This window comes from Balaenoptera borealis, assembly GCF_965194805.1.
Source record: "Balaenoptera borealis genome assembly, chromosome: 1".
NCBI lineage: Eukaryota > Metazoa > Chordata > Mammalia > Artiodactyla > Balaenopteridae > Balaenoptera > Balaenoptera borealis.
This window is the reverse complement of record NC_138860.1, coordinates 176450012-176476302: the sequence shown is the minus strand read 5'-3', so window position 1 is coordinate 176476302 and position 26291 is coordinate 176450012. Positions and strand designations below refer to the sequence as shown.

Here is a 26291-nt window from a genome sequence, read left to right as displayed (position 1 = left end):
GAGCCAGGGCCAAATGCTGAGCACATTTTACACATTATCTCACTTAAGCCCATGGCCTTGGATCAAACTGACCTGGGTTCAAATGCTGGCACTGGCCACTTTCTAACTGTGTGACCTTAAGCAAATCACAATTTTGCTAAGCCTTAGTTTCCTGATCTGTTAAATGGGATAATTATAGTCAGTACGTCATAGGACTATTCTGAGAATCACACAAGATGCATGACATACTTAACCGTGACAGGCACTTAAAACACTTAAAAACAATAATAGTTAATATTTACTGAGTGCTCACTATGTGCTACAAGTTATGCTAAGTCCTTTACACAAAAATCCCATGAAATGGGAATTATTATTCTTCCCACTTTACGTATGAGGAAACTGAGCCACAGAGAGGTAAGTCACTTTACCAGAGATCACACAGATAGTAAGTGGCACCATTGGGACTCAAACCCAAGGAGTTCGGCTTCAGAGTCTGTGCTTTTAACTGCCTCTGTATATGTGTCAGATAATTATTATTATTGATTTTCACATCAAATTGAGATGCAGGCATTATTATGCCCATTTTATAGACGAGAAATTGAGAGTTGGGGCAGTTCACGGACTTGTCCAAGGTTACTTGTGAGGGAGTGACAGCCAGTTCTCCACCCGAGCATGACAGATGCTCTGCCAGGAGCGGAACAGACCTGGGATCCAAGGAGACCCGTGTGGTGGGGATGCGGGGGGTTATGACCCCCAGAGCCAGGCTGAGAACACTGCGCTGTGCTTTCTCCCCAGCCGAGTACCAGACAAGCATCCAGGAGAAGCTGCCACTCATCATCGGCTCCTCGGCAGCTGGCCTGGTCTTCCTCATTGCTGTGGTTGTCATCGCCATCGTGTGTAACAGGTGGGTGGTGTCCCCCGGCCTGGTCCAGGCCTGGCTGTCCAAGAGGGCTGTCCGCCCATTCTGCCATTCCTGAACAGTGTCTGTGAACAGAGGGGGCAGGAGGGGCTCGGGTGGCCTGGAGACCCACAAGTGGCCTCCCACTGCCTCAATGACCACCGTTGGCAGTCCATCCCTTTGAGTCAAACATTGCCCTGGACAAGTCCACTATTCGAGGAGGTGGCACACTGAGACACTAATACTTCAGCATGAAGGGACGTCTCAGAACAGTGGGTGGGAAAGACTGCAGGATGCCGGGAGCCAGGGATGGTGGAGAGGGAGTACCAATCACCCTACTTTCTGCTCCAGTAGAGGCCCCTTCATGAATAGGGCCATAAGCAGGCTGAGGAACTCGGGTAAGCCCCCCTGGCTGAGGTGGCTGGAAGGAAGGGGAGAGGACATAGACAGGAAGAGGTGCAGGAAAGGGCATCCCAAGTGGCTGGCACAGCATAGGCAAAGGCAGGCGATGGGACCCGTTCCTGGACTTCTGCTGGGCTTAATGCAAAGACTCTCCCTTCTTCCTTAGAGCTCCCCACTTAAGAACAGACTAGGTCATAAGGTCAGATGGACAGAAGCCCCTGAGTTTCTGGGGCCAGGGGCCATGGCCAGAGATGACTTTGCTCTTTGAAAGGGGCTCAGCTGGAGAGGGGACAGGGGAAATCGTGAGCCTGGACTTGAAGTGGGAGAGGTGGCAAGAGCTGAGTGGTACCAGGGCAGGTGAGGCTGCTCGGCAAGGGGCCAGCAGGGCATCCTCTGGCAAGGGGGTGGTTTCAAGGGCCTGCCCACCCTCTCCCTATCACCTCCTGTGGCTCCCAGCTCCCCGGGCGCCTCCAGGTGGCTCCAGCCCTTTGCTCTTGTTCCAGAAGACGGGGGTTTGAGCGTGCTGACTCGGAGTACACGGACAAGCTGCAGCACTACACCAGTGGCCACAGTATGTATACCCCAGCGGGGCCAGCACCCCGGGCCCTCACTGTCAGTGCCCAGCAACCTGTCCAGCCTTCTTTCACTGCCTCCACCCTTGCTGCGGTCAGACCGATGCCCAGCGGTTCCCAGAACGTGCACCTGCCACTCCCTCTGCCTGAAGCACTCTCCCCTCTCTTTACCTAGGTCCCTCCCTCTCCCTCAGGCCTCATCATATACAGACCCCTCTGAGAAGCCTTCCCTGACCCCACCCTGGATTTAGGGCCCTCCACTGTGCTTACACCGCGCCCCGCTACCTGGCTGCGTGGTGATGGCCGCTTCCTTTCTCCCCACCATTACGCTGTGGGCACGTGGGGACCTGAAATTGTCTGACACTCAGCACTGCTTCCCCAGCGCCAGCTGGCGGCCCTGCACACAGCAGGCACTGGATACAGACTTGCAGAATAAATACAGGAGTTGAGTGAGATGGTGAGGAGCCCAGGCTCTGGGCTGGGAGGGGAGAGAAGGGAGGCAGGAGGGCCCCTGCTGTGCCTCCTCAGTGCCTCCTCAGCTACTCCTTCCCCCACCCTGTGCCTCCATTTCCTGCGCTGTCCCACCGCACCTTAAGCCAGGTCTGGGGACACATGAGCCACACACTCCAGAGCAGATGCCCCTCCTGGGGAGCCGATCAGAGAGAAGAGCAGAGCAGAGATTCCTCTCCGTCTGACCCTGGCAGAACCAACAACCTGTGCGGGGAGGGGACATGTGGGTCCTCACTTCGGCTCACTCAGCAAACAGGAATTCCAAATGGGCCCCATATATTGATAGGTTCTCAAACTGAGCTCAGTGGGGTACCACAGGGCTCCTCAGTTGGCCACCAAGTAAGGGGGGATCATCAGCACATCACTTCATTTGTCACATATTTGTTGTGGCCCATTATGTATGTCAGGCCCTGCTCTAGGTGCTGGGGACACACAAGTAAACAAACCAAATATCCCTGCCCTGGTGGAACTTATATCCTAGTGGGAGGGACAGGGATTTTTAAAAACACATCCAATAAACGAGTAAAGCGTATGGTATATCAGAAGATGAAAAGTGCCATGGGAAAAAAAGCAAAGTAGAACAGGGTGATTGGGAGCTGCAGGGGTCAGCGCTTCATTTTTAAATAGGGGAGAAGGGGTGGGCCTCAGCGAGAGCGCATCCTCTGAACAAAGGTGCAGAGGAGCTGGGGGAGCGAACTGTGTAGAACCTGAGGGAAGAGCATCCCAGGCAGAGGGAATAGCCAGTGCAAAGGCCCTGAGGCTGGAACGTGTCTGGCAGGTTCAGAAACAGGCAGGAAGCTAGTGTGACTGGAGCAGAGTGAGGGGGCAGGAGCGGGAGGTATGAGGGGCCATGACATACAGATTCTTATCAACCATTGCAGGGCCTTGGTTTTTATTCTGAGTGAAATGAGAAGCCTCTGGAAGGGTCTGAGCAAAAGACTGATGTGCTCTGAGTTACAGTTTTCACAGGACTTCTCTGGCTGCCATGTGGAGAATGGACTGAAGGGGCCGGGCTGTGCCAGACAAGGGCAGAACAGGGACCGTGAGGCGGCTGCTGGGATGATCCAGGGAAGATATGATGGTGGCTGGACCAGGGTGGCAACGGGGGAGGTGGTGGGAAGGGGTTGGATTCTGACACACTTTGAAAGTAGAGCCACCAGATTTGCTGCAGGATTGGATACAGGGTATGCAAGAAAGAGCAAAGCCAAGGAGTTCTAGATATTAAGCCTCTGGGTAAGACTTAACCTGAAGTAAAAGTTCCTGGGCTTAAAAATCATTTTAGACATAAATGTAAAAATAATTAAACCATTAAAATTTCCAGAAGACAATTTAGGTAACTATTTAACTGATATGTGGATGGAAGAGCACCTTCTAAGCACAAAAGCAATGGAAGGACCACAAGACAAAGGTGGACAAATTTAACTACACAGAAATAAAAATCCACCTGTATGTTAAAAATAAAAGTCATAAATTCCATCACCCCATCCTATTCCCCAAGTAATAAAATCATGATCGTAGATGTAGCTTAAACATATTGTGTTCTGTGTGCCAAGAACTCTTTTAATGCTTAACGTGTGTTTTTTCATTTAATCCTGACAATTTCCCACTTTGAGTATGAGGAAACCAGGACACAGAGAGGTCCCACAGCTGTGCAAGGCAAAAACTAGGGTACAAACCCAGGGTGTCTGGCTCCAGATCACACACACTTAGCCACGCTGTGCTACCTACACCCTTCTGAGCTAGAATAAGACAGGCTCACACGCTCCGTCACCTGGAACCATTTGGGAGCATCACTATTTAGAGGGTGAGTCAGTAACAAGGAAACAGGTGACAGCAGGGATTTGTTTTCAAAATAGACCCCAGAATAGAACGTGTCGTTCACAGATCAACACATTCTCAAGCTCAAGCTCCTACGCCCTGCATCTGAGCAGGATTTTGTTTTTTGTTTTTTTTTCTCAAAGCACTGCCAGCCCTGTGATCGCATATCCACCAGCAACCCTCTGTGGCTGGGACAGAGGAGGAAGCTGAGGCCCGGGTATGTGTGTGATGGCTTGAAGTCACCCTCACGGGCTCATGTTTTCCATCGTTCAGCAGGTGCTGAATGAGTACCGAGGTCTATGGTGCCTGGATGTGGAGCCAGAGGGACTCACCTGGGTTTCTCAGCCATACTCTGCTACTGGCCAGCTAGGTGACCTTGGGGAAGCCACCAGACCTCTCTGAGCCTTGGCATCTTTATATGGGAAGCAGTAGGAATGATACTTCCACAGAGTTATGAGGATTAAAGGATTTAATGGATATTAAAGTGCTTTGTAATAATATTTAACAATAGCCAACTCTGCATGATAACAGTTAACAATTATTCAGTGCTTTCTATTTGCCAAATACTGTACAAAGCCCTTTAAAAAGATTCTCATTTAATCTTTGCAACCCCCTTACAAGGTAGGGGATTTGTTTATTTATTATCTCCATTTTGTAGATGAAAGAAGTGAGGCACAGAGAGGTTAAGTAACTTGCCCAAGGTCACACAGCCAGATCAATACAGTGGTTGATCTTGAATTCAAACCCATAAAGCAGCTTATTTGTGACCATTATTACTGGCAGATCCAGAATTCAAATCCAGGTCTCTGGATGCCTGGATCCTCCTTCCCTCATCCTGAATTTCCCATGTGGGTTCAGGATGGCAGTTGGTGACCCCGACAGTCATAAATCATCCAAGAGTCCAATATTTTCTGAACACTCTTGCCTGCAGGGGTCCTCGTCCAACTTCAGTTCAGCAAATGCCCCTCCCGGGAGCCAGGCCTTGTGCAAGGCTCTGGCCACAAAGAGCTCACATTCTATCCCAAGACACAGGCTGAGGAAGCACCCAGAATAAACTGGTAGCCTGGTAGTTGTAAGTGTAGATTTTACAGCCTGGATTCAAACAACACTTCTGTCATTTATTAGCTGTGTCCATGTCCCCTTGGACAGGTCATTTAACCTTTCTTATACCACAGTTTCTTCATCAAAAATGGGGGGGATAATATTATGTTGGACCAAATGAAATTGCCATTTCTGTAGGTCAGAAGCAGTCAAATATTGACAGTTTCGTAGAGCTCAGTTTAATAATACTATTTACCTGGGAAGATTGTTAGGGAGGATTAATTGGGTCGATGCCTATAAAGTACCTAGAAAAGGGTCTCGTATGTGGTAAATACATGCTAAACTGTGAGCCAATAGTGTTATTAATGGTGAGGCGAAACCAGAGGGTCACCAAAGCAGGGATGGCTGTGCTCAGAGCCATACAATCAAAAGTGTTTATTAAGCACCTACTTTATACCACCTTCACATATACTCCAGAGAAAACATTCTAGAGCAAGAGCTCACAACTTGGGGTTCACAGACTCCTAGAGCTTCCAGGGCCTGTGGACATTCCAAAATTATATGCTGACTATGGGCATGTGCACATACACGTGAATACGTTGCCGACAAGCAGATTCATAGCTTTCATCAGGCATTCATGACCCCAAACAGGTGGAGAGAGAAAACCAGGGCACGTCAATGAGTAATGCTGTTATTCTTCTAGTAAGCATTTATTTATTTATTTATTTATTTTTAAATTCATGTACTTTTTTTTTTTTTTTTAAGCAGAGCACATACACATATTCAACTTTAAATTTTATTTATTTATTTATTTATGGCTGTGTTGGGTCTTCGTTTCTGTGTGAGGGTTTTCTCTAGTTGCGGCAAGTGGGGGCCACTCTTCATCGCGGTGCGCGGGCCTCTCACTATCATGGCCTCTCTTGTTGCGGAGCACAGGCTCCAGACGCACAGGCTCAGCAATTGTGGCTCACGGGCCTAGTCGCTCCGCGGCATGTGGGATCTTCCCAGACCAGGGCTCGAACCCGTGTCCCCTACATTGGCAGGCAGATTCTCAACCACTGCGCCACCAGGGAAGCCCCAAGTAAGCATTTATTGAGCACCCTCTATGTGCCAGGCCCTGGGATTTAGCAAGAACGAGATAGACATGGCTTCTGTCCCCCAGAGGGAGAGAGGGTAAAGCAAGCCCTCACAGGCAGGAGAGTGTTCCAGAAAGGGGTGGCAGGAGGCTGTGGGCCTGTGAATCTGGGAGCCCTGAGACAAGGTAGAAAAGCAACACAGACATCCGTGGGAGTGGGTGTGGAGACAGGGCAGCAGGAGCCTGAGGGGAAGGCATTGGTCTCCACTGGAGGGATCCAGGCAGACTTCACAAGGGAGGTGACATTTGATCTGGACACAAAGGAGGAAAAGGGTGTTCCAGGTGGAGAGAACCACATGAACAAAAGCACGGAGGCAAGCAATTATGAGGTGTGTCTGGGACCTCTGGGTAAATAATTCCTTGTGCTGGCATATAGAGGAACAAGGGAGCTGTAAGTGGAGCCCCTCACGGAGCACTTGGAATGACAGGTGAAGGCATGCACCTCTGTCCTGTGAGGGATAGAGAGCCCTCCTGACTAGCACTCCTGACCAAGGCTTGGGACGGCATCTGATTGGTTGGCAGCGCCCAACTAGGCTTTGAGCTCCTGCCGTGCTTCTCCTTAGCTCCCTGAGCTGACCCATTCCTGTCCTCCCTCCCCAGCTGGCCCGGCAGGAAGGGCTTCCCCCAGTTCTATTGGGAGGGAGACTGAAAGTCAGTCGCCAAGAACCACAGGCCAGACACTGAGTCTCGGCAAAAAAGAGAGCATCTCCAGGGAGCTAATGCACCCTCGCTGAGGAGGGCTGACTTGGGGAAGGAGTCACAGCTGAGTACTCCAGGAGGAGGACGCATGGACCAGATCTGGGTGGATTTCCTCGAGGCAGTGAGCATGGTGATTAAGAGCCCTGGCCCTCAGCTCAATTCTGACAGACCTGGGTTCAAATTCTGGCTGTGCCATTTGCTAGCTGTGTGGCCTTGGGCAGATTACTTGGCCTCTCTGAGCTGCAGTTTTCTCACATGTGAAATGAGAATAATGATCCCTTCCTCCAAGAGTTGATGGGTGGAGGAGATGAGATTATGCATATAAAGAGCCTGGCACAGTGTCGGGCACAGACAAAGGGCCCAGAAAGTGTAAGCTGGTATTCTTCTTCAGTCTCTATCATCTGGATTCTGTCGTCTGACACTGAGTGTCTGTTATGTGCAGAGTGTTATGCAGTAGGCCAGGGAGAAAGGAATGAGAAAAAAACATGCACCCATCCCCCTCTTCCCAGGCTCCCACAGTCTAAGATGGTGGTTCTTAACTTCTTTGGGGTCTCAGACTTCTCTGAGTCTGCTAAAAGTTTTGGATCCTATGGCCGGAGAAACACAAATATGCATATGTGTGTATATAAAATTATAAGATAGAAAAATCCAGAAAAAAAATCTATACTCAGGGATAGATTTTTGGAGAACTTTTACTTTCAACAATATATATTTACATAAATTTTAAACTGTTTATAAGGAGCATAAATTACTTTTCTAATTCAAAGAGACAATAATAATAAATGCATTCCATTTCAGCAGCCCCACCAAACCCATCCTGGGACTGCCAAGTCGTTCACAGACCCAAATTAAGAAAACCCTGACCTAAAGGGCTAGACAGACACCCACACAAATAAACCAAAATAAGAATAATGTGTTAGAGCAGCGGTTGGCAAGCTTTTCTGTAAAGGGTCAGACAGTAAATATTTTAGGCTCTGCAGGCCTTATGGTCTCTGTTGTAACTGCTCAACTCAGCCACTGTAGCGTGAAAGCAGCCACAGGCAAAGGAATGTGTGTGGCCGTGTTCCAATAAAACTTTATTTATGATACTTTATTACAAAATGGGCAGTGGGCCATTTTGCCAACCCCTGTGTGAGAGGTTCCAGCTCTCAGATTACTGGAATGTCTGAATTAGAGGCTGAGAGTGGTCAACTAACATGTCCAAGATCACGCAACCGAGCAGGGCTGTGGCCTCACTCACCAACCAGCCAAGCCTTGCTACGGCCCAGGGACTTCAGCTCCCAACTCCTAGAGCTGCTGCCTCCAAAGTCACAGCTCCTGAAGCCGTGGGAGAATGTGGGCAGGGAGCTGGGGAGCCAGAGGGAGGCCCAGGCTGGGTGAGGGCCAGATGGTCTGGGAAGTGGAAGACTAGTTATCTGGGAGGGGGAATGAGGGGTAGATCATCTTTCCCCTCCTTCAAAGCATTTTGCTGACTCAGTGCTGGGGTCAGAATTGGGTCTTTAACATCCAAGTTACAGTCTTCCCTTCTGCATCAAAAAGTAAAAATCCACATCAGATCAGGAATCAACTTCATATGCCCCATGTCCAGCCTCACACTGATCACCAGCGAATTTGAGATCCAGAAAGGTTTAAGACTTGGCTAGTGGGGGGACCCGGGAGGTGGGCCCAGGAGCCATGGGTACTCAGACCCTTGCGAGGCAGCCCTTCCAGTGCCTGGGAGGGCTAAGGCAGCCAGGAAGTCTCCTGAGGGGAGAGGAGGCTTGAATTAGGCCTTGAAAGGCAGGGAGATCTCCTTAGCAGAAGCCCAAGAACATGGTCTGTTGCCTGCTCTTTCTATATTTTTGTTCCAATTCTCTCTCTTCCTTCTTGACTTCCTCTTCCTTTACTTTGCACCCCCTGATAGTCTATCACAAGAGTGATAAGCCTATCTATCCTTTCATGCCCACACTCATAACAGACATTGTTAATCAATCTTGACAGTCTTTTAGCTGCTCCAGGAAGCCATTATTAATCAATTAGAGTTGGAACAAAAACTAGAACCTATTTGCTATCCCTGCTGACCTCTCTGTTCCCCTCACCCTTCTACTCAGCTCAGTGCCCATCTGCTCACTGAGACCCAGAGAGGTCAAGTGAAATGCAGGGGCTTGCCCCATTCATACAGGGGCCACGTGGGAGTGTACTTCCCTCCACGGAGGGACTGGCTCTCACTTTTCTATCTGTCCACATCTTGTGTCTGCGCACATGACTGAGCCTGGTCTTCTGTCCCAGTGACCCCAGGCATGAAGATCTACATCGACCCTTTCACCTACGAGGACCCCAATGAGGCAGTGCGGGAGTTTGCCAAGGAAATTGACATCTCCTGTGTCAAAATTGAGCAGGTGATCGGAGCAGGTAGGTGACTGGTACCCTCTCAGGTACCATGGCCTCAGCCACGGGTCAGGGGACCACCCCGGTGTGTACTCCTGGGATAGAGGGCAGGATGTGGGGCAGGAGCCTCAGAGGACCCTCCAAGGCCTGAAGGCTCAGAATACCCAAGGTGGAAGGGCCCTCAAAGTTCGCCCAGTAAAACTACTTCATCACCAGATGAGGAAACTGAGGCACAGGACTGGAAAGGAACTTGCACATCACATCAGAGATTGAGCTAAGTCTGGAACCCAGGTCTCTGGACTTAGTCTAGTGCTTTGTCCTTCCCACCATTCATCCGAGGTCCCTCGCTCCATCTCCCCAGGTTCCCCTACATCCTTACCCCACACCCAGCCAAATACCACAGGATGGCCACGAAATGTTTCCTCTTACTCCCAAAGGTGGCTGAGACTCTTCTGGGCCCTTGCATTCTATAAAGGGGTTCTGTGTCTGGGAGGATGAGCTGACCACTGAGGAGGAAAAGCTCCTGCAGGTCCCAGGAGCAGAGGTTACAGGGAACAGGGAGGTGGCACTTCCACCTGGTAAGGGACATCCTGCCTCTTTTGGTGTGTCTGTCCCAGGGGAGTTTGGTGAGGTATGCAGCGGCCACCTGAAGCTGCCAGGCAAGAGAGAGATCTTTGTAGCCATCAAGACGCTCAAGTCGGGCTATACTGAGAAGCAGCGCCGGGACTTCCTGAGCGAGGCCTCCATCATGGGCCAGTTCGACCACCCCAACGTCATCCACCTGGAGGGTGTTGTCACCAAGAGCACACCTGTGATGATCATCACTGAGTTTATGGAGAATGGCTCCCTGGACTCCTTCCTCCGGGTAGGGGAAGCCAAGAGTGGTGGGGCAGGAAGAGGAGTGGTAGACATAGCTTTATACTGTCAGAGCCTGAAAGGGTCTTGGAAAGATCTAGGTCCAGAATGGCTTGCTTGCTGCCACTTTCCATTCCTTTACCCATGCCAGGCATTGCTAATAAATCCCAGACTCTGTCCCACTAAACCCAGAAGCAATCTCAGAATCCGTCTCAATCCAGGAAACCACAGTGAGTTGATCAGAGTTGGCATACAACCTGAAATCTGTTCCCTCCAAGCTCTTAGCCAGCCTTCTCATTATGCACAAGAGAAAACTGAGGCTCTAAGAGAAGTAGAGTTTGCCCAGTGTACCCAGAGGGTCCAGATGAGAGCCCTGACTGGAACAAGGTTTCTTGACCCTGAGTCCAGAGTTTTTACCAGATTTGGATTTTCCCAAAGCTGTACAGGGAGAGAGTTCAGAGCACAAGGCCAACAGAGGAAAGTTTCTAGGCCCCCCAAGAGATCACAGTCAACCAGCTAGACAAAGAGCACTGACTAGGAATCAGAAGTATGCCATCAGACTAGATGCTATTTAATAAATATTTATTAAGCACCTAGTACGTGCTAGGCACCTTCCATGCACCTTCTTGTTGAACTCTGACAGCCCTAGAAGGTGGGTGTTAGTTATCCCCATTTAACACACAGATGACAAAACTGAGACTCAGAGAGGTTAGGTCACATGTCCAAGGTTGCACAGCCAGCAAGGGGCAGAGCCAGAGTCAAACCAGCTCCAGAGTCCATGTTCTCTCCACCACCCTGAAACTGGCCTCTCCTGGGCCTCTCTGAGGTCTCTGAGCATCTGAGTCCTTCCCACCGAGAGCCCAGGCCAGGGCAGCAGGGTCCTGCTCTGGTTTCCCATTCTGAGAATGCCCCAGAGATCTGACTCATGCCCTTCCATTTACTCTGTGTTTCCTCCACTTCTCCCGAAGCAAAATGATGGGCAGTTCACAGTCATCCAGCTGGTGGGCATGCTGCGGGGCATCGCGGCCGGCATGAAGTACCTGGCAGACATGAACTACGTCCACCGCGACCTGGCTGCCCGCAACATCCTCGTCAACAGCAACCTGGTCTGCAAGGTGTCTGACTTTGGGCTCTCACGCTTTCTGGAGGACGATACCTCAGACCCCACCTACACCAGCGCCCTGGTAAGATGGAGGCAGGGAACAGTGGAGTCACAGGGCCAGGGAGGAGGACGGATATCCATCTCTCCCCGCAATACGTTTTCACCAGCACTTGCTCATGCCAAGCGCTGTGCTGGGCCCTGGAGACGTAGAGACATAAACCGTGTTTTCTGCCCTCTCGGAGCTCACAGACTGGTGGACACAGAAGTGCAGAGCGCCACAGAGTGACGGGGCTGTGAGTTAGACACCAGCCTTGGGAGGCAGAGGAAGGCTCGCCAAGAGGGAGTGATAGCTGAGCTGAAAGCCAGGTGCCAGTAAAAGTTTGTCAGATGCCGTATTCTCATGGGGAGCTGTGACTGAAACACAGGCTGTCGGGGAAAGTGGTGGGCACCCATGCTGGAGAAGTAGGCAGGGCCAGATCGCAGAGACTCTTGACTGCCCAAGCTCAGGACTCTCTCCCGAAAGCTGTTGGGGTTGTTGAAGAGTTTTAAACAGAAAGGAATAAGACACAATCCCTAGCCTCAAAGAGCTCAGAGGTGGTTCAAATAGAGCCAGGTAAGTAGGCAAATGATATGAGTACTGCTGTCTGTTGAGAAGTGCCTCCTGATGGAGGGGTGCGGCACACAGTTGTAGGATTGAGAAGCATGAGCAACTCTTTGGGACTTAGGGAAAGATTTGCAGAGGGACTTCAAGGATGAGAAGGAGGTTACCAGATGGCAGAGTGGGAAAAGGCACTTCATGCAGAGGGAAAGGCATGTGCAAATGCCTGGAGGTCCAGAGCAGCAAGGTGAGTCTGGGGAACAGCAAGATACTTCGTGTGATTGTGCAGCACAGGGCACAGGGTGGGGAGCTTTGCGAGCAGAGGGCATGAGGGTAAGCCTCCCACCCATTAACCCTCCTCATTCTGTTCCCCAGGGTGGGAAGATCCCCATCCGCTGGACGGCCCCAGAAGCCATCCAGTACCGGAAGTTCACCTCGGCCAGTGACGTCTGGAGCTATGGTATCGTCATGTGGGAGGTGATGTCCTATGGGGAGCGACCCTACTGGGACATGACCAACCAGGACGTAAGTCTCCAAGGGGGTGGGCAGAGCCTCTCTGGCCAGCCAGACAGGAGGGGAAGATCCAGAACTTCTGGCATTTTGCGTGTCCCTCAGGGGGTGGGAGCAAGGTCTCTGAGATCCCAGCCCGATGTTGGTTGATTCAAACATCTGCACAGGACCCTGGACTCTCCAGGGGGCTCAGGAGTAGGAAAGGCCTACCCATCCACAAACCAGCAAATCTTCAGGATGCTGTCAGCTGTGGCCAACCCTGAATGAGACCATATCTGCCCCTCAGGTGTTTACCACCCATATGGGAGACAAGACAATTATTCTGGGAACCAGATGTAGTTATCAGGTGCTATGTATGATCAGGTACTAAAGTGGAGGAGGCAGGTGTCCAGCCCTGTAGGTGTTGGAGCAAGGGCAGTGTGGGCAAGATCAGCCAGGAAGTCTTCACAGACAGGTGGGACTCACACAGTAGTGGGACTTGGAGACGCGAGGGCTTCCAGTGGAAAGAACAGCCTGTGCAAAGGCCCAGAAGTGGGATGATGAGGGGTCGTGTCGGGGGGCATGGAGAGGAAAGTTGATCCGAAAGGTCGATGAGGTTCAATAATGGGGTGTTTGAAAGTCGATCCGAGGAATTCTGATTTGCAGCAACGCCAGAACAGGGAATGCTTGAGAAGGGAAGGTACCTACAGTCAAGCTGGGGAAGATGAATTTGGCCCTGGGGGCAGGAGAGTTTGGAGAGGTGTTTGGGCTCCTTTCCCTGACAGAAGAGCCAGGTGGGGTTGCCCACAGGAGGGTCAGCCTGGTGGACCCTGAGGCAGAGGGTATCTCAGGGTGCTGGGTGGGTGAGTAGGGGGAGCAGAACACCCAGCTGCCAGGCCAGACCGAGGCCACAGATGGTGGGAACCCAGGTGAGGCACATACTGGGGCTGCCTCCAGGAAGTGGAGGTAGTTTCCATGGCAACCAAGCAAGTCTGTCCTGCCATGTACTGGGGGCAAGACGAGCCAGGCCAGAGGGCAGATGCTCTTACCTCACCCACCCAGCCCCACCCGGCCCCTGTGTTGTCCCCAGGTAATCAATGCCATAGAGCAGGACTATCGGCTGCCACCACCCATGGACTGCCCAAGCGCGCTGCACCAGCTCATGCTGGACTGCTGGCAGAAGGACCGCAACCACCGGCCCAAGTTCGGCCAGATCGTCAACACGCTGGACAAGATGATCCGCAACCCTAACAGCCTCAAAGCCATGGCGCCCCTCTCTTCCGGGTACCGCCCCACCTGTCCCGCCCCTTTTCCCAGTTCTGCCCTGGCCCCGCCCCCTCTGGTAAAGCTGAATTGGGATGGGGAAGGACAGCACTAGTGTTTGTTGGGAAGATGGCTACCTTGGGGTGCAGAGTGCAGGACACAGATTATCCTGAGAAGGAGAACGAAGCCCAGTCCGGTAGAGGAAGCATCTTTTAAAGCATGGTCGGAGAGGACAGCTTTTAAGAGAAATCGTCAGAATCTTGGTGAATAGATTTACTCCTCACTCAGTTTCCTCCTCCACACTTAAACCTGGACCCTCTGACTCGCATTTGCAGCCTCCTCGACATGGCCAGGCCCACACACACATGCATGTACACACACAAATATAGTCCCGTACGTGTACGTGAACATACAGCTGGGCACAAACGCTTATGCTTGTGCTCACACACAATCTCACACACATGGAGACACCCATTCTCAGGCTCTCACACCTACACACATCCACAGGTCCCTGAGCACACACGTTCAGAAGTACACACACACCACACAAACACATGCACGCACGCCCCACACTCGGGTTGCCATCCTTGTATCAGAGAGACTGGCTCAGGAGGTGTGCTAGCTCCAGTGGTCCTGGAGCTTTCCTTCTCCCAGCGGTCCCAGGGCGCCCTCCATCAGGTCTGCAGCCACCACTGCCTTGCCGGGGCAGCTTCAACAGGCCAGTCCTGGCCCTGCACACTCTTACACTTCAGGACTCTTGATCACACAAGATTTCTGATGGGCGTCCGGCTAGACGTCCTCGGGGTCCAGGGCTGGCTGTGGCCAGAGACTCTCTGAGCCCAAGTCCTTCACCTGCCAAGTTCTTAGGGCCAAGAGATTTTCGTGTTTGCCTCTGCCCGTCCCTCCTCACCATGACCCTGCATCAGCCACTCCTGATTCTTCGGATAAAAAATCACTCTGAGCTTTTAGCCTGAGGGTCACTTCACACCTCGCCCGCCAGGAAGTCATTCCCACTAACCCCACCAGCTCTGTCTGGACTTTGGAGAGGCAGTCCACAAGATCAGCTTCCTGTAGCACAACCATGGTAGAGAAGGACAGAAGGGCATCAGGGGAGGAAACAGCAAATAATCAGCACAGTTAGTCCAGCTGAAATCCCTCCTCCTCAAAAGAAGAAGCATGGAGAAGCATCTTCCGCCTCACCACTGTGGTCCAGCCTCTCCGCAGTCCCTGTAGAGGCTTCCCTAGACTTTCCAGGTAACCCCAGCTCTGAGTTCTGCACACACTTACTCTCGCCTACTCACACATATATGTGTGCACATTTACGTGAGTTCAAACTCACTCCTGCTCTCACACAGAAATGCTCACATACATACACACTCACCTGCGTTCACACACATGGATGCACGCGTGCAGGTACGCACATAGCCTGCAAGTGTAGTGCTTACCTTCACCCCCAGGTCAGCATGTGCCCTGACCGTCCCCGTTGCCCACCCCACCCCCAGAATCAACCTGCCGCTGCTGGACCGCACGATCCCCGACTACACCAGCTTTAACACAGTGGACGAGTGGCTGGAGGCCATCAAGATGGGGCAGTACAAGGAGAGCTTCGCCAATGCCGGCTTCACCTCCTTCGATGTCGTGTCGCAGATGATGATGGAGTAAGTGCCCAGCCGCTTCCACCCACTGCCATTAGCCGCCCTCCCCACCCATCCCGCCACGCGGGGGGCTCTGGAAAGTGAGGAATAGATGGTGTCCCAGCAGGGATACAGGGGACCAAGGGGCAAGACGGCCAACACGGACTCACATTCATATCAACACCCAGGTCTCCTGCCACCCACTGGCCGCGACCTTGGGCAAGTCACAGAACCCTTCTTAGCCCCAGTTTTCTCTTCTGTAAACTGGGGAGCGGTAGGAAGATGAAAGGAGATATAAAGTGAATGACTGGGTACTTAGTAAATGCAGGTTCCCTTCTCCTCCCCCGAGGCAGAGGAGACACGTGCACCTAGGCGCCCTGATTCCTAATCACGGGCTCCTCCCATCTCAACATTCACTCACTCCAGCTCCAGACGCCCACCCATTCCCCCAGGCCCTTCACCCCCTGCCTTGCCCTCTCCAGCAGGAAACCCCTGGAAAAGCCCAGGCAGCTCTACCTGGACAGAGTCCCTCCACCCCCGCATTTCCCTAACACATGTGCTTCTCTCCCAAAGGGACATTCTCCGGGTTGGGGTCACCTTGGCTGGTCACCAGAAAAAAATCCTGAACAGTATCCAGGTGATGCGGGCACAGATGAACCAGATCCAGTCTGTGGAGGTTTGACGTTCGCCTGCCTCGGCTCACCTCTTCCTCCAGGCCCCGCCCCCTCCGCCCCACATGCCGGCCCCCGGTTCTTCGTCCACCGCAGGGTCAGCCGCCTGCCAGGAGGCCACGGGCAACAGGAAGAACCAAGCAGCGCTCCAGCCATGAGACGTCACCAAGAACACGTGCAACTTCAGATGATGGAAAAAAGGGAATGGGGACAAAAGAAAATAGATCCCGGGAGGGGGCGGGAAACACAAGGAATAGTTTTTAAAGAGGATTCTCATAAGGAAAGCGATCATTGTTCTTGGAGGAAAAAAAGGGCTTGGGAGATTCATGCAGTTTGTCCAATCGGAGATCAAAAGCAGTTTCTCTCCAGCTCCCTCTGGGAAGGTGACCCGGCCGGAGCCAAGAAACACTTTCAGGAACACAAATGTGAAGGGGAGACACAGGGGCCACACTTCTCTCCCGTCCCCGGGGCTGCTCTTCCAGGTCTCACTCAACAGCCACGCGCCAGGCGGATGGGCAGGCGACGGGTAGCCACCCCCGGAACCACTCTTGGAAAATCCAATCCCGCTGCCGCTGGGCAAACAGAAGAATTTTTCTGTCTTTGGAGAATATTTTAGAAACTCCAATGAAAGAGACTTGTTTCTCCTGTCAGCTCCCGGGGCTGAAAAGGGACTTTTGTCCTCCTGTGTCAGGGAGAGCATGGGGACACCCGAAAGGTCAGCCTTCCTGAGGTTGACCATCCCCCTCCCCCCGGTCTGCAGCTCCACGTCCACGTCACGCGCACAGCTCGGCGGCCATGGCCCAGCTGGGCACCCACTCCTGCCCGTCCACACCTGGAGGACTGATGCCGCAATGACTGCCATCAGCTACGACTGCCACTGAGAAGGATTGCTCCTACATCTGGGTTTGTTTACAGCAATTTGTGGACTCGGGGGTATTTTGGTCAGGGGTGGATTTGGTTTTGGGGGGGTGGTTTGTTGGTTGGTTTTTTTTTATGACAATGAAGTGACACTTTGACATTTCCTACCTTTTGAGGACTTGATCCTTCTCCAGGAAGAAGGTGCTTTCTGCTTACTGACTTAGGCAATACACCAAGGGCGAGATTTTATATGCACATTTCTGGATTTTTTATATGGTTTTCATTGACACCCTTCCCTCCTCCCCCCTGCATAGAGTTCCCACCTGCTGCCAGGCCTCACCAAAGCCAACTGCCACGGGGCCATCTGGGCCATTCAGAGACTGAGTGAGATTTGGGTGGAGGGTGGGGGCCAAGGTGGAGGAGCATCCCACCCCAGGACTGTTTTTGAAAGCAACAGATTGAGAAGGAGGAGGAGGCTGCAGGGCCAGAAGCCTCTGCCCACATCTCCACTCTCCTTCTGTCCCAGTCTATCCGGTACTTTCCAGGCAAACAGGCCCCTTCGAGGTTCCTGAGTGCCCTCGGATGGCCAGAACCCAGTTTTGTCTCTGGGAGCCTAAACCAGGCTGCATCCGAGGCCAGGACCCAGATCATTCACTGTGATATCCCAGCCCTCCAGAGTATCACCCTCAGACCATGTGCAGGCGTGCTCCTCTCCTCCCCTTGCAAGAAAGCATGTGATTTCTCTCCCACCTCTTTCCCTCCACCAGACCTTTGCCCAGGTCTGAAAGTCTTGGCCATGGGAAAATAATCAGCCAAGGGGTCTGGCCACAGACTCTCTCCTATGAGCAAATGCAGCTGCCTGAGCAGAACAATCGGTTAGTGAACTGAATGGAAATAAACACTTTAGTTAGAAAATGACCCCTGTTCTCTGTCAGTTCCAACAGAGACCCTGGCACCTTTGGGACATGTCAAGTGACCCATGATGCTCTTCTAAGGGACTTTTCCTACCTCAGGGTTCCAGAAGGCCCAGGGCTGAGAAAACACATGGAGGACACCAGTGGTCCATGTGGCCTTTCTGGCTCTGGCTTGTCAAAAGCACAGGCAATGAAAGAAGTGAGATGGAAGTGGCTCAGAACTTGGGAGTCTGATGCCCTGCAGATCAGTGTGAACCACTGCAGGACGCATTAGGAGCAGGGAGGTGACAGCAGTGCACTCGCTCTTTTGGGCCAGAGAAAGGGGGCCCAGGTATTAAGTGAGCTGCGATGGTGGGAGTGTGAGGGTCCCGGAGAACCCATGGATTCGCAGTCAAAGCCACAGGTATTATCACCTTATCCTGGTCAACTCTAATTATCCTCTGAGCAGATGAACTTCTACTCACGTACAATCAAAATTCTTCGTTTGGAAGGAGGAGGCTGGGGAGGGGGAACCAGGGACACCACATCTCAGGACCTTTCCCTTTGTCCGTGGGAGGCTGACCAGTGAGAAAGATTCATGCCGCAGGTGGTCAACTAAAGGCCCCTCGGTGAGAGCAAGCATCCAACACGGACCAGCCTGTCATCTGTCACTCACCTGTTCTCAGAGCCCGAGATGTGAGGGGAAGGAAGGGATTAGAGGGGAGCATGGGCCCCCCCAGGGGGAACAGCAGAGCAAGCCACAAGGAAGGCATTGGCTGGCTTCCCGCGAACTGGCCAGCCTTGGCCCAGCCAGCTGCCCTTTGTGCCCCAAAGATGCCCAACACGGGTGGCAGCTGTCCCGACACACAAGGTCACCTTCTGGAGGGAGCTGCCCTGATGCTCTTCAGATTAACTCTGTCTCCTCAGCCCGCCCCCCCAACTGCTCTGGGGCCCCACAGGGGGCTGGCAGTCGGTGCTTCCTGTCAGATGGCTTCCTGTCCTAAGCCGCTAGGCTGGTGTCTGCTAGCCAGCACGTCTGCCCATCCACCCTTCAGGGCCTGAGTCCTCCGTGGTCCTGGGCCTCCACGTGCCGGCTTCTCAAGAGTTAGGGTGCTACCCAAACCCTCTGTCTCTACTTCAGGGTAACAGACAGACGTCGCTGTGACTGTCCCCGGTGCAGGCAGATGCTCCCCTCTCCCCGCTGCTGGGGCAGCTCCCCCCGCCACCTCTTGCTTGCTTCTCAGTGGGGATGGTGGGCCGTGCTGCCAAGCGCCTTCCACTGATGCTGCCTGCTTGCCCGGGCACACGGCTCTGAGCCACCCGCTGCCTGCTTACTAATCCTTTCCTGGCTCAACCTCCCCAAGTGCCAGCCCCCACCTGCCCAGCAGTGTGAGGGGAGTTTCCGGCCGCTCTGCACACAGTTGGTACTTGAGGAAAGAAAGCTGCCTTGCAAACATGGGCCAGGGCACCATGGAAATGGGGACCAGCTGCTCTGAGAGGGTGTGACAGGCAGATCTGCACAGCGCCAGGCTGGGTAATAGAGAGCCCTGCCGTCGCCCCCGCTCCTACTGCCCCAGAAGCGCCCCCAGATGGGTCAGATGGGTTACTGTTGATCAGCAGGCCTCTTCCTGGGGGATGGTACTCTAAATACCTATCAACCGGTAAGATGGGGGCAAACCAATCAGAATAGATGATGGCCGTAGTGCTACACCAAAAGGCCCCAGAGTAGGGGCTAGGGTGGTGGGGGCAGTCGGGGATACTTAGGGACTTGGGGCGGTGGCTCTTTGCTACCCAGTGGTGCCTCCTGCTCAGATGGCATCAGCTGGACTTTCCCCATCATTTCTGGCCGGTCCCTCTCAGGGAGCTCTCTGCCACCCCCTTGTGTGCACTCACTAGCTTTGCACCCCTCTCAGATCGGGGGCTCATCTCCAGAAGACTAGGAGCTCCCGCCCCGTGCCAGCTCTTCCTCGCCCCTGGCTGAAGCACAAGCAGCAATCATGGCCCCAGACCACTGCCCACCCCGGTGCTGGGCCCTCAGCCACTCCTGGCTCTCCCCTGAGCCCCTGAAGTTCCAAATGGTACCAAAGGCTGGATGACTTGTCCGAGGAAATAATGTAAATGCATTCGAAGGTCAGGATAAGGCATGATGCTAGGGAAAAAGCACACTGCCACCAGAGTGGCAGCTCTCACCACTAACTTAAGACACAGATCTGGGCAAGCCAGCTCCCCTGAGCCTCACTCTCGCGTTTGTAAAATGAGAGGACTGGACTGGGTGAGCCAAGCATGCGAAACACTTAAACACTGCAGCCCTGTGAGGAGGGGCTATTTCCTTCCACAGATGGGGCTGGGGGGCTGGGGGAGAATGGGCTCAGAGAGAGGAAGTAGCTTGCTCAGGATTCCATAGCCAGGAAGAGGCAGAGCAGGGCTGTGTCTACCTGCTTCCAATGCCCACTCCACCACGCTCAGACGACATGAAGCACCTGATGTCTGAAAGCTGGTTGGTAAGAGAAGGGAAAGAGCAAATGGGCTGGGATTGTCACGGAGGGCTTCACAGAGGAGGCTGTCTTGACGATAACAGACGTTGAGAGAAAGGTCACTCCAAGTGGGAGGTGCAGTGTAACCAAAGATGCAAAGGCCAGCATGGTTAACAGTGAGGAGTCGTTTCCGGATGGACCAGAGCAGTGCTGGAAGGTGGGGGTTGGTTTGAGGGGAGGTTGAGGCAGTTTGGACACGATGCACAGTCCAGCCACGACACGTTCTTGAGAAGAAGAGTCGCAGAGTCAGCATCAGGTGCTAGAAGGAGCAGGCAGTTCGGCCATCAGATGGGAGCAGGATGCCTCACAGCTCCCCCTCCCCCCCGGGGGGAAAAGCCCCCTGGAGAAGCCCTCATTTAGTCCCGGAGAATCCAGGCCCCGCTGCTTCCTTTTCCATCCTCACTCACTGACGCAGATAATCCAAAGAGTCATTTCAGCTGCTTGGAACAGCAGGGTTGGATTTTGTGCTACCTGATCCTTAATTCAGCTGCATTCGACTGAGATGCCCACCCCATTTCCTCCAGGCCAGGCACTGAGAGAGCTGCCACTCATGGCCAGAGCGGAGTAGACACGGGTGGTGGTAAGGGCACGGGAAGGCAGGCAGAGCCCCGCGGGGGCGCAGAGCGGAGTGATGAAGCGAACAGGGCTGGGGGCTGGGTAAGTGGTATGCAAACTGCTCAGGAAGCCCATCTCTGCCCCTTCGCCCTGGCCCTGGAGAGATCACCCAGACATGCTGTTGGAAGGGGGCGGGGTCCTGCCCTTTTCAATAGTTATGCTGGGGAACCCAGAGGGAGGTTAGGGAGTCCCACCGCACACGCACGCTCCACCTTGCCCACCTTGACCCTGCCTCCCATGAAATGGCTCCTACCATAAAACAGCATGGACTACGGCCTCGAAGCTGGCCAGATTCCCCTTCAGGGAAATCAGAGGAAGTGACTTGGCCTTTGTTCCGTGACACAGGAAGGCTCAGGGACTCCCCATCAGAGGCTGGTCTCAGGACGCTGATGCCACAGCAACTGCGCTAATCGCTGAACACTTAGCCTACGCCAGTCCCATGCGCAGGGCCCTGTGGATGTCACCATCCCCACTCTACGAGTGAGGAACCAGATTCTCAGAGGTGATGCCCAGGGCATTCCAGCCCGGCCGTGCGCCTGCTCCACCCTGACCCCCTAAGTCAGAATAGCCAAGGTTGGGCTCAGGAGCCCCTGTTTTTAACAAGCTCCTCCAGGAGATTCCTCCAGACACTGAAATTCTCTCTTCACTTCCCCCACGATGAAATGTGCCCTGATGTCTGCAGGGAGAGGGTCTGGCGTAGACAGGGATTAGGAAAAAGCAGGACATCGTCAGATAAGATGCCCAAACTCAGACATAGATTAGGATCCATGGAGTGGGGGGAAGGGCTGACCCTCAGGAATGTATTGAGCTAAGCTTTCAGGAAAATTAGACCCCCCGCCTCCCCAGACCCAGAGTCTGTCTGAGTTTAGCTTCACAGCTTGAAGGCTGCTTCAGGAAAGCTGATATAGCAAGAAGGAACAGGAACTTAATACTTCACAGGGGCCCAGCAGCCCTCCCAGGGCCACCCTCTGGAGACTCCACAGGCCTCAAGGCTATGATCCAGGCCTGTTCACTCAGCACCTGGCCAGGTGGGCCGGGCAAAGGCAGGGTGGGGCTTCCAGCTGGACCTGGAGCTTCATATAACTCCCCGCTACCAGCCTCTGCTACCCAGACTAAGGCACGGCTTTCCCAGGAGGAAGAGGGAGTGAAGGTCCTGTGTCTACTCAGGGTCTAATGGCCCCTGCTGGAGGAGGGGAAAGGGAGATGGCAGAGGGAGGAGGTCAGAGCCAGGACCACATCCACTCTGGGGCCCTGCTGATACTGCAAGAGTCCAAAACTCTAACATTCCATGGGTGAAGATTCCAGCAAAACCTCATAATGCTAAGATTCCAACAGAAGGATTCCATGTTTTTAAGATTCCACCACCATATGATTCTATGCTGCCAATTCTTGAAATTTCAAGTCCCATTGTTCAACTCTGATCCCCAAACCTGAGGGTCCCAGCAGTGACAAAGCACAAAGAGAGAGCAAGAAAGAGAGAAAGAGATGGGGAGGGAGAAAACAAATAGCTAAAAACAAATACTAACAACTCCATCCTTTGAATCTGAATCACCTCCTTCTGAGTGTGATGGTGGATTTCCCTCCCTGGTAGAGGGGTAGAATTGCTCACACCTGGCCCTCCCAGTGGCCGGGGAGCTGACTACCCAAGGCTGCAGCAAAGCCCCACACAGCCCACAGTGCCCACTGGCTGGTGGGCTAGACAGCTCAATTCAGGAGCCTAGTAGGGCCCCAGTGGCTCAGTTTAGGGAGGGACTCATCTGGGGTGGACACCCCCCACCCCCTTAGAGAGGAAGCTTCAGGGCCAGGGATTTGCTGAGGAATCTTTCCCAAGCACACCACCTCCCTGTTCAGAACCCGAGTCTTAACACTGGGAAGCCATAGGGTCTCGCTGCAAACCCCAGAGTCAGGTGCCTTCCCTCTGACAGTCAGGATGCAACTTCCGTGACCACACAGTCCCTGCCTCCATACAAAGGACGCCCTCACCTCCCAGTTGAGACCACTGCCTATGGAATCTGGGAGACCAGCTGAAAGATGTGCCTCTGGGTTGCTCAGAGCCTGGTAATCAGTCTGGCTGCTTTCCCCTCCGTGGACAGGGACTCTGGTGGGCAGGGGGCAAGAAATTGAGCCCCTGAGTCTGGCCCGGGGTAGCACCGGCAGGGACACTCACAGGCAGCCTCTTTCGACTCCAGAGAAGAGCAATTCCTGGTTGGCCATGCCCAGCCCCAAACCCTAATCATAGCTGCTATTTCTTGAGTGCCAACAGTGTGCGAGGTGCTGTGCTTAACTTTTTATACACGGTGTCCTGCTTAACCCTCACACAGCTCTGTGAAACAGGTAGTTATTATTCCCCCTCCACAAAATAGGAAACTCAGAGACGTGTGTGGTGGCCTTCCCAGGTCACACTGTCGGCCAGTGGTCTCTGGCCCAGTATCTGCCCTCGTAATCACTATGCTGTGCCGCTACCTGTGGTCCCCACTCAGCCCCTCCCCACTGTCAGACGCTTTGCCAATCAAATCCAGATCCCCAAGGAGCACCCTGTCTGGGGGCACTGGGACACCCCTTCTGACCTTGGCCTCCTGGACGCGCTGTCTGAGCCATGGGCAGTGGGTGTGGGCACCTGGGCTGCCCACCCCCCGAGCGGTTCACTCTAACCTCGGCCATGCAGGCCAGAGTTCACAACTGGGGCCCGTGGGGCCTGGTGTGGTTTCACAGAACTCTGTTTCTTCTGGTCACAAATATGGGTTTTCCTGACAACGCTGGGGAGTCAGGGAGGGACGCAGCTGGGGCTCTGTTGGTTGTGGGTCAGCCCTGGCTCCCGGGACCCCCACTGTTATGACCAAGGAAATCTCACCAACTGGCTCAATGAGCAACCCTGAGCCTGTGACTCCAATGCCTTTGTAGGAGTATTTTTAGCAGAACCTTTTTTTTCCCCAAAATAAATGTGAATTGCAAAAATTATTACTTGGACTCACAGTATTTTTTCCCCCTGAGGTTCACCAGGGAACAAAGAGGAGCTCCTAGAGGTCCTCAGCAGGTTTCTGAAGAGTGACTAGGAGTTTTCCAGGGCTAAGGATGAAGCCAGGGTTGGGGATTTGGCCTAGAGTGTTGAACTCGAGCAGTAATTCCTAAGTGTTCTAAGAACATTCATTCATGTTTAAGAGTTTGAGCTCTGCTGTCAGGGGTCCTAGGATTTGAATCCCAACTCTGCCATTAGTTAGCTATGTATCTTTGGAGAGGGCACATCATTGCTCAAAGCCTCATTTTCATGTCTATAAAATGGGGCAATAATGCCTAACTCCTGGAGTAGAGGTGAGGATGAAATGAGATGAAGCAGGTCAAGTGCTCAGCACTCACAACCGTTAGCTCTTAGTATTTTGCCGGGAGGAAGCAGGGCCCATTATCTGTCATACACCCTGCTGTGTTCTCCACAACGAGGACAAAGCCTGACTCATAGCAGGCTCCCAATAAACGTTTGTCAAATTCAAAAAAGGGGATTTGGGGGAGGGTTCCATTGTCAAATACGTTAGGCAAATTCTGGGCTTGGGCAAGTTGATCAGATTTCTTTACTTCGGGATATTGCAGAGCCTTAAATATGCCAAAAGCACAATGTGAATCTCTAAAAAAGTGTTATCATTTGCAGGGTTTCCCCTTGTGGAGGGAGCAGCTCTCAGTGTCCCTGGGAGTATACCTGGAGAAGTTCACCAGCATCTGGGTACTGCCCTGGTGCTCAGAGGGAGAGCGGTGCTGAGGCTGACACTGGGCGCATAAACATGAGGGGGTAGATGTCAGAGGGGAGGGTAGTGGGAGGTCTACCTGATGGCTTGACATTCAACCAGGGAGAGCATAACAGACCCTACCTTGCAAGACCTTTGTGAAGCTCAGATAGTTAACGGGTGCCGCAGTGCCCAGCAGAGAGCCTGGCACATAGCAGGGGCTCAGTAAGTAGTTACTCCCTTACTGCCCCCAGGAGCAGCCCTGCCATACCAGTCGGGATGGAAGGCAGGGGGATGGACTGAAGGGTGAGCTAGGCCTTCTTTCCATGGAGCCACTCTGCCCCCTGGGGGCTGAGGCTGGTAACAGGCCAGACCTGAGCCCCAGAGGAAGCTTGGCATCCTGGGCTGGTGGGGTGTGGTGACTACTTGGCTCTCTGCCCCCTGCTCCCCACCCCAGCGAAGGTCCCGGCCAGTGGGTGGGGACCTAGAGGCACAGTGATGGGGCAGAAAGCAGAGACGTTGAACCAAAGGTTATCCCCTTACCAGCTGCCCTAGATGCCTCTTCCTAACTCCCAACTCCTGACTTAATATTAATACTGTGTCTCGGGTCCAGGATGTTGGCCCCAGAATTTCTCTACCGTAAGAACCCAGGAGCAACCAATCTGGTTGGGATGAGGAACTAGGAAATTTCTCCTGAGGTTGTAGTTACTCGGCCAGCATGCTCTTTATCCGCAGATCTCGAGTTTATCGGGCATGGCTCGGGGAGGAGGCAGCTGATGGAGACTGCCACCCCCGGCACCACCATCCACACTGTGTCACTGAGTGCCCGCAGCCACCAGAGAGGCGTATTACCAGGGGTGTGCTAGTAAGTGTGTACCAACCAACTCGCCAAGCATACTTCAGGAATGCTGGCTGACACCTCTATATGAGTCAAGGAGTAAGATAAGAGTGAAACAAGGGGGGAGGGGGGAGGGGGAGGGACAAGACAGGGGAAGGGGATTAAGAGATACAAACTAACAGATATAAAATACATAAGATACAAGGATATAATATACAGCCCAGAGAATATAACCAATATTTTATAATAACTTTAAATGGAGTATAATCTATAAAAACATCGAATCACTGTGTTCCACACCTGTAACCAAAATAACACTGAAAATCAACTATACTTCAATTTTTTTAAAAGTGAAACAACGAAGGTTTATGTTGGAACTTTTCTCACTCCACAATGACATGGGTGACTTCTTTGTTGAATCAGATAATAGTTTTCAAATACTGGAAGAATATGTCCTCAGTTTTTTTGTGCTATTTACCACGTCACAGTTTTTTATTTAATCTGCATTAACATGTCATCCATTACCTTCTTAGGTCTTCTTAGGTCACAATCAACACAATGATAAATAAATCAAGCCCTGATGAGTAGCAACTGCCATTTTCTACGGTATAAGTGGCCATCAAGGCCAATTTCAAACTACCAGTGCGAGTCACTGAACAACAGACTTTGGAAGAGATGCTCAGTAACATATCTTTTCTTTTTTTTTATAAATTTGTTTATTTATTTATTTATGGCTGCGTTGGGTCTTCATTGCTGTGCACGGGTTTCTCATTGCAGTGGCTTCTGTTGTTGCAGAGCACGGGCTCT

The 26291-nt window shown here is 52.7% G+C and overlaps 1 protein-coding gene across 3 annotated transcripts in view; it reads left to right on the top strand.

Moving 5' to 3' along the window:
- The window catches only part of EPHB2 (EPH receptor B2), a 183887-nt gene extending 167701 nt beyond the window's left edge, over nt 1–16186 (top strand). For 2 of the 3 annotated variants that reach the window (XM_082372676.1, XM_082372674.1), the window contains exons 8-16: nt 775–883; nt 1783–1850; nt 9323–9445; nt 10039–10286; nt 11245–11460; nt 12352–12501; nt 13556–13749; nt 15231–15386; nt 15936–16186. In XM_082372676.1, the coding sequence (XP_082228802.1) occupies nt 775–883; nt 1783–1850; nt 9323–9445; nt 10039–10286; nt 11245–11460; nt 12352–12501; nt 13556–13749; nt 15231–15386; nt 15936–16044 (1373 nt within the window). In that variant the 3' untranslated portion in view covers nt 16045–16186. The remainder of the gene's footprint in view (nt 1–774; nt 884–1782; nt 1851–9322; nt 9446–10038; nt 10287–11244; nt 11461–12351; nt 12502–13555; nt 13750–15230; nt 15387–15935) is intronic. The other variant, XM_082372675.1, reaches the window with a different exon arrangement.
- Nucleotides 16187–26291: the final 10105 nt, after the last annotated feature.